Source organism: Rhea pennata, chromosome 2, assembly GCF_028389875.1.
Source record: "Rhea pennata isolate bPtePen1 chromosome 2, bPtePen1.pri, whole genome shotgun sequence".
Classification (NCBI taxonomy): domain Eukaryota; kingdom Metazoa; phylum Chordata; class Aves; order Rheiformes; family Rheidae; genus Rhea; species Rhea pennata.
The window spans coordinates 111,204,006-111,217,840 of NC_084664.1; the positions used below are offsets into that span (position 1 = coordinate 111,204,006).

The 13,835-nt window shown below is 38.9% G+C and overlaps 1 protein-coding gene across 3 annotated transcripts in view; it reads right to left on the reverse strand.

The window, feature by feature from the left end:
- The window catches only part of ARHGAP28 (Rho GTPase activating protein 28), a 77,816-nt gene that overhangs the window by 31,352 nt on the left and 32,629 nt on the right, over positions 1–13,835 (reverse strand). For all 3 annotated transcript variants that reach the window (XM_062570157.1, XM_062570158.1, XM_062570159.1), the window contains exon 2: positions 3,830–4,032. In XM_062570157.1, the coding sequence (XP_062426141.1) occupies positions 3,830–4,032 (203 nt within the window). The remainder of the gene's footprint in view (positions 1–3,829; positions 4,033–13,835) is intronic.

The following is a 13,835-nucleotide window of genomic DNA, read 5'->3' on the forward strand; positions in this document are numbered from 1 at the left end:
CCATCTATTCTAATAGCCAATTTCGGACAAGATGATTAAGGTCCAGAGGTACTCACTAGAGAGTAAGGATTAGGTGGGGGGGGTGTTGTTAGGTAGGGGTACAAGATTCAGAGATAGCTGTCCTTGCATGCTATATATCATCCTGATTTCTAAGAGTTGAAGTCTAGCTAGCAATGTACATCCCATCCCATAATGAGGTCATGCACCATGTGAAAAAGTATGTTTTTCTCCAGGTCAGTTTGCTACCTGTTAAATTGCATGAAAATCACCTCTCTCTGTAAGACATGGAGACGTTCTCAATCTACCTTATCTGAATCATTTAGTAATTTTAAATTTTGCTGTCACTGCCTTTTTATTTATCTGTTTGCTAAAGCAAACAATCATAAACCTTTAAAATCTCTCTCCACATGGGAGCTTTTGAGGGCCTCTATTTTAATTGCATCTGTGAATGACAGTAAGGTGCTTCTGACACCAGGTAATCAGAATGATAACTATTCCAGCTTTGACTGAAAGCAGGTCTTATAAATAAACATGTCAAATAGCAAATGGATTAATTTGCAGAATGTTCCCTGAACAGATCCTCACTTACTGTTCTTATCACAGTGCTGCTCTTAATAGCAGGCCTGTATTTCCACTCTTCCTTTATTGCCTCTCCTTGACACCACCAGAATGCAGGCAGACTGATAGGTACCAATTTACTGCACTTTGGCAGTTAGATGCACAGAAAAGAAAATTACGGAACTGGTTGGTAGAGGCAAGTGAAAGCCTTTTACACATGTCCCATCACTGACTTCACTGTTAACTGTTTTGTCTCTTTGCAAAGCTCTATGAAAATACCTGCTTCTAAAGACCCTGCTCTGTGTTAAGACAGTAGTGTGACCACCCCTGTACCCTGTGAAACAGCTTGCTTCCACTCCATTTCCTTCTACATATAAGATGATGGACTGTTGCTTTTCCTGCTCTGTAAGTTTTGACTTAGCAGTGGTCCTTCTGCTGTTCTCACTCTTCCTTCCAACAAGCTCTTTTCATTTTTGTGTGCTACTGTTCTAGCCACAGCCATTAATGCTCCTATTTCTTAATTACATTCATTTTGGCTTTTTTCCTGAAATATTATTTCCAAGAATTTAGTTTTCAATCAGACTTGGCTTTCATGATGCTATAAACCAATAGAAAAACAGACATGAAATTCTGTGTGCTTACCAGTCGCCCCTGTGACTTGCTTTCTCTGGCATTTTCCTTTTTCCTGTTCTAACCACTTAAAAACAATAGGCTAAGATATAATAACAACCAAATGAGTAAAACTATTGCAGAGAATGAATTTCTGTATAAAATACCTCAAAATTATATGATATAAAGGTTTAAAAGAGGGCTAATAAAACTATATTTCACAAAATATTAGTTTTATAGTGGTAGCTACTATATAGCAGGATCGTAGGCACTATGCTTAATTCTATCAAACAAACAGATCCCCACTGGTTGATAATTTTCTTTTTCTTTTTGAGAGGGTTAGGAAAGACACATGTCTGTCTTTGAATTTCAGATTTATCCCCAAATAACTCATACTATCCCTCAAAACACTAAGTGTTAAAAGCAGCTCTGTGTATGTCACTATCATCTTAAACACCCATTTACTTCCTCTTCCCCTGCTTTGTCATCCCTCATGTCACTCAGTATGATCTTTTATTCTTTCTTACTGACATCATCAGTGTAAGTGTTCTGCAGGCTTCTTCTTACACGTGCAACCTGCAAAAAGCAGCATTGAGGTTTTGACAATATCACTGGTGTCTGGTTGTTATCACCCCCTTGCTTCCTCCTTAAGCATTCTACATTTCTTCCTCTCAAAGACATCTCAAAAGGATGATGAATATTTGTTTTTATTTTACCCTGAGGATTTCCACAGTGATTTTCTGTGTTTTGATCCTTGACAATGAGTATTAGCCTATTAGTGTCTTGATAGAACTCATGGTTATTTCCAAAATTTATAATCCCAGACTGAATATATTCCTAAAGTTAATAACTAGAACAAGCATTCCCTGGTTGCGTGTGTTTATATGTGTATATATGTGTTTAAAACAACATTATGGAGGTAAATGAAGTGTGGAAATGTGCATTTTACTTTGCAGTCTCATTTTTAATTCAAGTCAGAAAGGAAAAAAAAATCAATGTAATGTAATGAGGTGCAATCAGACAAAGAATAACCTGGGACTGCAGTATGGTTTGCACTGTTGTAAAGATCTAGCTCACAAGTGATGAGTGTGGTCGAGAAGCCTCTGCAAATACAGAAGATTTGCCCCTTTGTTGCCTTGACCTGGTAACTAACCTGGCTCATAGATCCGTGACATCCCACTGCCCATGGTGACAAGTCAGGGTTGTCTCAGTTCACACTGAGAATTGTATGAAGGAGACCCCACACAAGGTTGGGGTTTCTGGGATTGGCCTTTCTGGGATTTCCAAGCTAGAGAGCATAGTCAGACAGGAATTTTCCCCAAAGGGTCAAGCTAATTGAGATAGATTGCCTACCTGGAACTAGCGAGTGGTATTCCCCATAAAACCAGTATATGGTTGGAGCCAGATGTGGGCTACTTACCATGACTGATTACATATTTAGTTACTAAATAAAGCAGCCTTTCTCCTTTTTCACCCTTTTTCCTGGTAGCAGAATTAATGACATTCCATTGCGTGTAAAGATAAGAAAAGTACATCATCACTCACATTAATAATTGCATGGAAAGAATACACCATTTTTTTTCAGAATCTATTCCTAAATCAGTTGTTCCTAGACTAGTGATCATAATCCCAAATAGGGTTGCAGCAGTTATCAGTGAGTTATAACCCCAAAAGACATTCTGTTTTATTGTATAGTGAGACCTGGTATTTCGTGTTGCATAATACAATGAGTCTTTTAGTGGGGTCATAACTGCAAAAAGATTTTGAGAACTGCAGTTCTAGATATTATCAAATCACCCAACAGAAAACTGCACAGCAACAAGTGCAGATTACTACGTTTTTTTTTTTTTTTTTTTTTTTTTTTTTTTTTTCCCAAATGCATTACAAAAAAGGAAAGGGGAAAATATTAAGGTAACATAATGAAGTAAGAGTATCTTCATCATAACTTGTGATTGTGATGAATGGACTTGAAGAGTGAGGAGGCTGAATGATGCACACATCCATAAATTCAGACTCTTATCTCTCCTTGATCTACAGCTAAATTGAGTAACCTCAGATAAACAGCCAGTTATCAAATTTCTGATAGGGCTGAATGATATCTAGCTAAAAACTGCTTCAAGACTTTCATGACTTCTGCTTTATATCCTATAAAAGCAAGGAAGTGGAAAATTCCAGTACACTAATTGAACTTTTTGATTCCTTACATATATTTCAGTCTAGTTTATTTAATGCTGAGGACAAAGTATTCATTTAGTTCCTCTGTTTTCTGAACTACATCTTATTTGTCCTTCTGAAGCACAAGTAAGATCAATGCAGAAAATCCTACCTCAGAAGTCATGTTACTAATCCCAGGGCATAAACTCAACTGAACTATTGTTTTTCTCCCATAACCTATAGTACATTGACTGTAATGTTCAGAAGTGGAGCAATAATGACCATAGACCCAGCCTGGTACTTTCATGATTCAGAACAGTATTACAGCAACACGGGCTTAAACTTATTCTCAAGTGACTTTAAGGAAGTTTTAAAAAACATTTCATGCCTTCTGGCTCAATATTTTAATCATGTTTATGCTTGGTGATGGGAGGAAGGTGATCAGGGCATCACTAAAGAGACAAGGCAAAGCCAAAATGTAATGAAAAAGCACTGTTCATGTACTTACCATCAGCAGGTTTGAACTCTAAGAGTGTTGGTTCTTCAGGTCTGTCTTCACTGCTCTCCTTAATGCTTTCCACTTCGCACCAGAAGTCCTCCATGGACGTGCTGTCCATGGACACCTGGGAGTTGGAACGACTGAATGCAGGAGGAGGTGTAGGCTCGTTGGAAAGCATCCTGTTAATCCTTCGACAGCGAGAGAAGGATTTTCTGAAATGACGGAAAATAAAAACATGTTATTTTTCCAGTGTGCTGGCTTGTGTCATGCAGCCAAACCATGCAAATAGGGCTTCCAGTAAAAGTGCACCAGAGAGGTGGGAACAAGACATTGGAAGGAAAGTGCACAATTCTGTTGGTCTCTGCTCATAGTGGTTATGGTTGTACATTGATTTTTCATTTAATAATTTATCTCTGTATTGATCTTTAATGGTTTATACTGTAGTGGGGGAGTAGGGACTCAGGAGATGCAATTTCTACTGCTAGCACTGGTAGCTGTATAATGAGGCATTGAAAAACTATTTCAATTTCTTTGTTCCTCAATTTCTCTTTCTATCCCTTCTCTGTTTTGCTTACAGACTGAAATATTTTAGCAAAAACTTCTTTAGGGAAAAATTTGGACTTGGGAACGCTAAAATATTTTACAAATTCATCTTGATTTCACTGATTGTATGTGTTATAAAGAAAAGAATGAAAAACTTGAAATAATTTAGTTCAGAAGAATAATTATCTTTTATTATTTTTTTCTTAAATTACACTAAAGCTTAACAAAATTTGTCCTTGAAATAAAATACTGTTTTGGGCCAAACAAAATATTTTGATCTTTGCCTTTTTATATAATTATGATCCACTAAAAATCAGATTTCAAGGTTGATTCAGCACAATGATTCCTCCCCTTAACTTTTTAAAATATTTTTTAGTAAACCAAGGAATCAGGTCATTGCTTTTTTGTTCTTGACTATTCCAACTGTGAATTCTTCCAGTTGAAGACAGTTATTTATACAAAATTTTATAAAATACCCACCACAAATGTTTTGTCTAACTTTATTCTTTCACATTATTATGTGATTGTAATACTGTAAACAACTTTTGTAAGTGTAATTACAGTAATTACAGTAAACAGTAATAACCACAACAATATTTGTACAAGAGAGTCAGGAGGTAATATAATTATGGTAGAGAGCTAGACTACAGGAAGCAATGGAAAATACTGTCATAAGGTCTTCTGGCCTTAACTTATCTGAATTAATTCAAATGCAGTTTCCCTTTCTCTTCCTTTCCTTTATGGCATCATCCTGCCAACAGCCCTTTGTTTAAAACCACAGACATCACTTTTACTCCATTAAAAAAAAAAAGATACTTCCTTTCAGCATTTCCTTTCTTGTCAAAGTTTTCAGAATGGATGTATAAACAATATAGTATTTAATAAAGCAGAATGGATGTACTTTTCCCCTTTTACACTGTTGAAGCTGCCTTCCCACTCCTTACCCCAGCGCTGGCTGCTTCCCTGAGATTACTGGAGCTTTCTCACATCATTTGGGTGGTCTAAGGCAATTCGTTCTGAATTAGTTTGGAGCTCAAGGTTAGGGAGCTGGGGTGAAACAATGGAGCACAACGAATTCCAGCTGTGGACGTTATCAGTGCCTTAAAAAAGCACGGCTGAGCTCCTGGCCTTTGCCTCTTTTCAAACACGGAGACGTGTAACAAGGCAATGCACTTGCCCGTTTGCTATCAGCCAGATGCTGCGAATCACAACTTTCATATGGGTGCAAATACTTCAGCAGAAGAAAATAGACCACTGTGCTACAGAGACAAATGTCTTCCAGGATGAGAGATGCTATATCAGTGTCATATATCAGTGCTTCTATCTTTTTTCTCATAAATGACGAATATTTACTTTTAAACAGAGCCCTGAAACTGTTTTTGTTTCAATTAGGACAATCCACAGTAAACAAATGCAAAAATTCATGACACAAATGAGGTTAAAGCTATTTGAGTGCTTTCCCTGTAGCTTTCCCACTGGGCAGATGAGAACTTTCCAGTTGGCTTCAGTTTGCAAAGCCTCAGGCGACTGCGATACCTGAAAAATCTTAATTGGTGGAATAATGTGTCTGAAAATTGTGGCCCCTCTTTTTTTTGAATTCACGCTTCTTTTTGCACTGCATCAGCCTCAGCAAGGAAACAAAAATGCAAGTCTCACAGCATTTAAATAGCATGAGATAATGTTGCATCAAGTGGCCCCAAGCAGAAGTTTTAGTTAGTAAAGCAGAACACCTCAGAACCAGCCTGAAAAACTCCCTGCCTTCAGCCTGGTGGTCAGTGGGGGGAAACAGCTCTTGGCAGCATGAGTGAGCTCTTGCTCACTGCTATGAAAAACTTTGCTCTTTTGTTTAAAAGGTGATAGTGAATATAAATAAGGAAAAAGGCAACACTTCCTGGCACTCTAGCTGCATTTGGGGCCCCTTTTCACCAGGCTCTGTACAAGCAGACGGGAGACATGTAAGTTCTGGTGCAGGGAGTAAAACGGGGGCTCTCTTTCCAACCAACTGCCCATCTCTTCCCTGGCTTTCTCTTTAGCCTGGGGCTCTGACCGAGACCCTCACGCTGCTAGACTGCTTGACAGCTTAGTAATTACATTGCTGCTTATTATAAACCTTTGCTAAAAATAAGCCCTTACATCTGATATACAACACAACTCACAATTCCCATAGCAGCAATCACAGGAATAAATGCTCTTGCCATTCTGGAATCACATCTATGCTGGGAGGAGAAGAGGGCTTTTTCCCTGATAGCAGAGCTGGCTCCAATCATTTAGTCATGGTCAGGGAATTTAAACATTTCCTGCCCTCCCAGTGCGAATCTCGACCGTGACCCTTGCACTCATCAAGCACCACCAGACTGATCCTTGGGCTTTGACTCCACCAGTACTTCAGCTAACTCAGACCAAAGCTTTTTATTTCACCATATTAGGAAGAAAGAGGCTTGGTGGGTAGTTCTTTTTCCCCCACAGTGAGTATATTATTTTGTAATATTACCGTACCAAAAAGCTAAATGCAAAACAGACCACGTAGCACGGCAACAACTGCTGTGACAACCAGCTTTACCAAATACATCTAAGGTTACTGGGTAATTAACATGCACTTACAACAATATTAAAAGTACAGAACATATTTGGAAAATCAGCTGAACAAAGTCTCCTGAGAATTGCATATCCGAGACTTGTTATCTCAGCCCAGATTAAAGCAAGCTGTGTAAAATTCCTGTAACAAGAAAGGTTAGACAGAGGTACTTTATCCTTATTGGTAAACAACTGAAGCTGGCTTCCAGGTGGTCTGGTACAAACTGTCTCCAATTATTCGAATTCTTGCTATTAAAAGCTCACATGTTTCAAAACACCTCCAGCTGCCGTTTTGACCGATATACCTGGAGCTTTTTGTCCTAGAGGAAGCAGTCCTGCTTTTATGTGATAATGGCAGTTGTCTCCATTTCCTCCAGCCAAAGCTGCTCAAAACAGTTTCAGGAAAAAAAAAATCCCACTGAGGAAGCAAAGTATATTCTTCACTACTTTAAATTCATTCTTGAAGGACGCTGAATGAGCACTGACTCAGCAAGCTGTCTGCCTTTGCAGTAACAGCTCAACAGCCTAGGCTGCCTGTCATCTGGGAACTCTCCTAGCAGAAAACCTACGTTCCTGATACCTTTTCCACCCTCAAGCCTTTCTGGTTTGTTTGCTCTTTTCCCCGCTGTCTGAAGAGAAGTTTACAAGGATCAAATGTTTATACTAAACTGGTTTTGTTGTTCTTAAAGAAAATTTGAAAAGGAGTTTTGTTGAATAAGTAGCAATTATGAAGTTCATGCTCCAGTTCTTTCAGTCTCTCACCCACACTGGTAGGGGTGACCTAATCTGAAAGATTTACTAAAACTGAAGAGAGGAAGGATTTCAGATCCTGGTTTCCTACCTGGAAAATGTTGGGAGAGAAATATGGATCTTAAAATACCAAACAAAATTACTGTGACTTCTCTGAAGGGACCAAAATTGTTTTCAGAGTGGAATTAAAAAATAAATAAATACCAAAAAAGCCACACATACATAAAATCAAAACCTTGAAAAAAGAAAGAAAATAAAAGAAGGAAAAAGCATGCTACAATCGCCAGTTTTTCAGAGTGTGCCACTATTACTGGACATTGGTCACAGAAGAAGGGATTGAAGAGTGCCAGTAAAGAGAAATGTGAAGATATCATGCTTTCCACAGAAAGGGTTTTGCAAAGGAGCAGGATATTTCCAAGGCACACAAGGGGGCTGATCAACTGTGTGTGACTCTAGTTTTACACTCATTTCTAACACGTTTCTAACACTGATGAAATGCAATAGCAAATCAGGTCTACTGAACCTATGTTCCATATATAGGAGAGTAGTGTGCTGCTCAGAATCTGAGAGCACACATTGGTTTTAGGATAGCCACGTCACTCCATTAAGAAATTCCTGTCCTATCCTTGAAATGAAGATTGGTCAAACCACACAAAAAATGGGATTGGTGACACCTAATGATTGTTCAGAGGCTGACTAATGATAAAGATACGCTTTTGTTTTCCATTTAATTAAGTAATGGGTGGTAAAGCATCTATGAAAGAGACAGGGAGCAATAAAGCCACCTTGTAATTACAAAACAACATTTAATTCATGTTAATAAAGAGACAGGACATGTCACTTTTGTGAATCATTGTGTTTCATTTCATTTTCAGCAGGTCCTGAACCTGCTTCACTGCTTTCAGTCACATTTATACAAATGGGGAAAATGAAGGAGGCAAACTCTCATGGTCACTTTAAGACTAATGGTATTCGTCTTTCCATATTATAATCGTTGTATCTGCATAGCTGCTTCATCCAAAGAAGTCAGTGGCACTGGAACAACAAAGGAGTGGCTGCGAACAATGTAGCTTCTCCCCAGATCTTTCTGTTCTTCAGTGTATAATAGCAATTAACCAACTTCTGACAAAAAAATATTTGTCCTCTGTCTATTCAGCTCTTCTGAAATGTAAAAAAGGGGGATGGTAACTTGCACTGAAGAGGAAACCGAATTTCTTTCTGCTAATTATGAAGTGAGTATTTTTCTATTCTGAAATGGAAACAGTCATGGAGCAAAATTTCTCTCTCTCTTTTTTTTTGAATGTATACAAAATTTAAGGCAAAAGAAGACTCCAGTAATTGGAAGTAATATCTTTGTGCACAGTTCATGACTTGTTTTTGGCCAGCACTTTTCCCCAAATCTCTTGACTCTTGGCTCCTTCCTGGAGACCCATTTCCAGCACTGTGTTTGTTTTCTGCTTACTTCCTTCTTTCTGTGCTTGGTTGCTTCTGCTCTCAAAGGGGCATATTTCTTAGACAATATGCCCCTAGCTCCATCTGCATAGCTCTGTTTCTGATTACCTTGCAGCTGCTAAGCAAGCTGTAGGCAGGGGATCCTTAAGTTTCACCTTTCTTGTGCTAACATCCAGCATAGCAAATATTTAACCTGTCATGCTCATTGGCCTTGTGGAGGTGTCACCCAGCCTCCCTCATAACAGAATATTTGAGTGAGAAGCAAAATGGAATTTCATTTCATTAATAATGTCCTCTTTCTATTGCCTAGCAGTACTCCAAAATCATGTTAGTCTTACTGCTCTTTGTTAAAGATCTGGGTTTGAAAATAAGCTGAGTTATCATATTGCTGTATCAACTAGACTTGGAAACACAGGAATTCAGTAATTCATCTGTCCTGGTATTCTGCAGAACATTCCACAAAATATATTTATATTATTTATTAATTTTGTATCTACAGATCTTTCTCCACAAACATATTTTGGAGCAAAAGGACATTTTTAATATCTTACATAAAAAGTCTTACATAAAAGACTTAAAAGAGAAAAGTTTTCTAAGGCTTAGAAGAATCTCATTTACTTATTCATAAACCATCTGCAATTCCTCAAGGTACTAACGACTGTTAGTGAGATTCGACAGAAAAGTTTACATGCTACTTTTATCTGGCACCATTTAAAAATGCATTTCACCTTGGATTTTTTAGTTCTCTCTTACACAACTTTTTTCCTCACTGGCATGGAAGTCCTACGTTTATAACAACGGCCACATTGTGACGGCTCCATGGCAGAGTGGTGGAGACCGTAGAAGAATCTCTCTCTGTTTGTGAGCTTCCAGTGTGGGGGCTCTCACAATCAGATGCTTTGAGCTAGGAGAGCACAGGAAACATACTCTCTAGGTATTGCCCGCTGGCAGCAGTGACCTCTGGGGACATGACCCAGACCTCTTCTCCACATTAGCGATCACATCACTTTGGGGTTGGCCTAATGCACCAGAGACAATGCACTGCGTGGCTTGACTGCGTCTATCAAAATCTGAAAGGGACTCTATTTCTTCTTCAGTCTTACAGCAAGGCTATTCCTAAAGGGCAGCAGGGATTCCCGAATGATTAGCAGTAACAAGACTACATTCTGTTGACCTTTTTTTTTTCAAGTGAATTGGAAAAGAATTCTTTTCATTTACATTAAGAAACTACAGGATGTGCTAGTTTTGAATTCTGAAGACTAACAGGCATGAGCAAATGGCAACAGAGTATGTTAGATGTAAGCTTCAATGGCTGTGGGCAAGATAAAAAGTAGACGTGGCCTACAGCAGGCAAAAGCTGCTGTGTGAGTATGCCATTTTAAACATCTTGAGCAATTCTGACACATTTTTGTTGTTAAAGGTGACAAATACTTCTATTCCACTTGTGCTTGCTTAAGTCCTACTAATTTTGTATGAAACAAATAGACATATTTGGGGCAGATCAAGATTTTACAAGAATCATAAGCCACATACTGCAGGCTTAGGAAACCCAAGCTTCCAGCAAATGTTTGATCTATTGTGTATGTGTGCAGTGCAAATGATTTGTGTCTGACATTCCACACTCCAGTGAGTCTAACAGTTCCCTATATACATGCTGCAGAGCTGATCAGGGCCCTCAAAGCTGTGGGCTCACTGCACATGCACCATATCGTTTATCTCTTCATGTGGAACAGAGATCTCCCAAAATCCCAGAAGTCTGGCATTCACTCAGACAGATTTCTAGGTAGTTGAGCCATCCAAAATACAAGACAAACCCTTCAAATTCCACCTGGACAGAATTTGCAATCCAGATGTGTGGCAGCCCTGGATATACTATTTTAAGATTATTTGTCCTTGGCATGAGTTATTTGGCGAAGCTGCGTGGTAAGCACTGGGCAGATGCATTTCACTCTGCAGATGGGTGCAAGCAGCTATTTAGTGTCTCATCCAAAGTAACAACCAAAGATGCAGCAAAGCCATAGTAATGGAAAGGGGAGGGAGAGGCATAAACATGCTAGATCCAGTCTAATCTCTGACACTATGCAAAGGCTGGCTACGATAGCAGCGTCCGCTTGGTCCCTGTGCAGAGAGTACAGCCGGTGTGGGACTAGCTGTAGTAGAGAGAAAGCTCTCATAAAAGGCTGTGGAAAAGCCATACGTCTCTTTTGCTTCCTATAGCTCTGGCAGTGTCACTTCTACTTGCCCCGTGTGACAGGACAAGAGGCAATGGGCAGAAACTGAAGCACAGGAAGTTCCGCCTGGCCGTGAGGGGGAATTTCTTCCCTGTGAGAGTGACGGAGCCCTGGACCAGGTTGCCCAGGTTGAAGATCTCCTTCTCTGGAGATCTTCAAGGCCCGCTTGGATGCAACCCTGCTCTAGGTGACCCTGCTGAGCAGGCCGGTGGGACTAGATGATCTCCAGAGGTCCCTTCCAACCTGACTGATTCTATAATTCTATGATTTTAAGGTGATCAGTATCCTCGTATGCGCTCTCCAGGAATAGCACCACCTCATGCCTATGTGTGCAAGTGCAAACATTAAGGAGATTAGGAGGAACAGGTTAGTGCACAAACTAATCCAGAATCTTCTCTCGCAACAAAATTGATAAGCCTTTGCCAGCAACTCACACTTAGCCAGCCTCATTATTTACAATATAACAGGATACAGTTAAAACTACAGAAAATGTGCAGGTTCCAGAGCTCAGATGTGGCTTAAAAAATTTAACAAGCAAAGAAGAAAAGCATGTAAAACCACAGGAGAGGTAAACTGGTCAGTTTGAAAATATTTTCAGCTCTAGAAGAAGCACAAACTAGATTTTCTAAAGAAGAAGAAATATTAAAATACTCATCAGGCACAAAGAAAATGCTGAGACATAAGAGGTCAAACTTTATATAGCTCTCTGTACAGCTTCTAGTGTTGCCTGTATGTATGCAGTAACTGTGTAGGAATATTTACATATTTTTCTGTTTTAGTTCATTCATATATCCTTTCAAACAATTATTATTATTATTACCAACTATTATTATCATTACAGTGATAGTATTTATAGGACTTTAATGAAAGTGAAAGTATTTACAGGACTTTCTATTTCTGAAGCACTTTAAGAGACAAATTCAACCATTTTGGTTGAGTTAATATTAACAGCATAAAGAACTAGACTATGCTATCTATTTGAGGGCATCTAATGCAACTACAAACACTGTAAAGCATTGCATTGTGTACTTTTTAGGGTCCTGACATAATCAGTGAGGGGAGTGAGATAATTCCAGAGACTGAACATCTAAAATAAACAGGAGCTGGGAATCATGGAATATGTCTTTGAAGTTTTCTCTGTGCCTAATTTTAAGTGAAGTTCAGCTGTTACTTGTTCCCTTCCTATAATTAACCCCCTTTTATTATTAAATAAATGTCACAACCCCACTCATTGTGTATGAAGCAGTGGCTTCAGGTCCTAACCAAACAAGCAGTACTTATTTTGATGAGATATTGGGTTTTCCTTTAAATGTATTTTAATTTATATGGGAGGCAATGTTTGAGCTACAAAATATGAATATGTTGAATCTCTAATGTATTAATTTACATTTTAGTCATGGATTGTATCATTTACACAGCAATCTAGAGTAAACACTTTGAACATTACATTTAATAGTATTCACAGTACTGGACTCAGGTAATATAAAGCAACACACTGAACTTTTCAAGCTATTTTATTGAAAAAATGCACATGTGGTGATGATATTGTCAAATCTTTCTACAGAGCGGGGAGCAACTTGACATCGTCACTATAAAAATCCTGGATCGGATTCTCAGATAGTTATAAACTGTTACAACCCCACTGGCTTAATTTATCCCATATGCTTGAATTCAGAACATCCTTCTTTGTGGTACTGTTAATACTGAAGTTACTACAAATCACAAAAATTGCATGAACAAATTTACTTCTCACCACTTAAATTTTTCTCTGCAGCTCTGGGTTGTCTGTCAGGCAATTCTTAACCCTCAGCTTGTATTTTCTGTAATATATTGTACTTTGTGGCATACTGAATCAGTGAGAAGGAATGAAAAATTCTCTGGAAAACTTTATAGCCAAATAAAAATGAAAATGTGAGCATAATTCTATTTTTTGCCACTCAAGCACATTTGTAAAGATTATGTGGGTTACTTTGGAAAGAGTCTCATATTTTCTAAATAGATGATAGTGTTCTTTTGTTAGTAAGGCTGCTTAATAAGGCACTGTAGATGTGGTATCTGGAAGAATTATCTCAAAGCACTATGTTCCCACTTTCACCTGGAGAAAAGCAGTTATACATTAGCTAATATGGAAACTACAGAATAATAGATTTCTAGCATGTTATCTGTTGATTGTTCTTGGTCAATGGTCCGGAACAGCTTGTGACTTTGGCAACACGAAGCCTCATCTCTGTCTCTATCTCTCTTTCCATCCCTCTGTCTTCACTCTTGCCCGAACCCTGTCTTCCATTCCTCTTTGATTTTTCCTGAGAGTAAGTGCTGGTGGCTTAGGTGAGAGCCCCCTTCTGCCTAATGTTGCTGTAGAGTGAGGAGGAGAGCTGATCGGGGATCTCTGCGCAGAGCGTCGTGGAGGGGATACGGGGCGGCACAGGGAGGCCAGACACGCCGGGCAAGGGAGGGGCGATAGC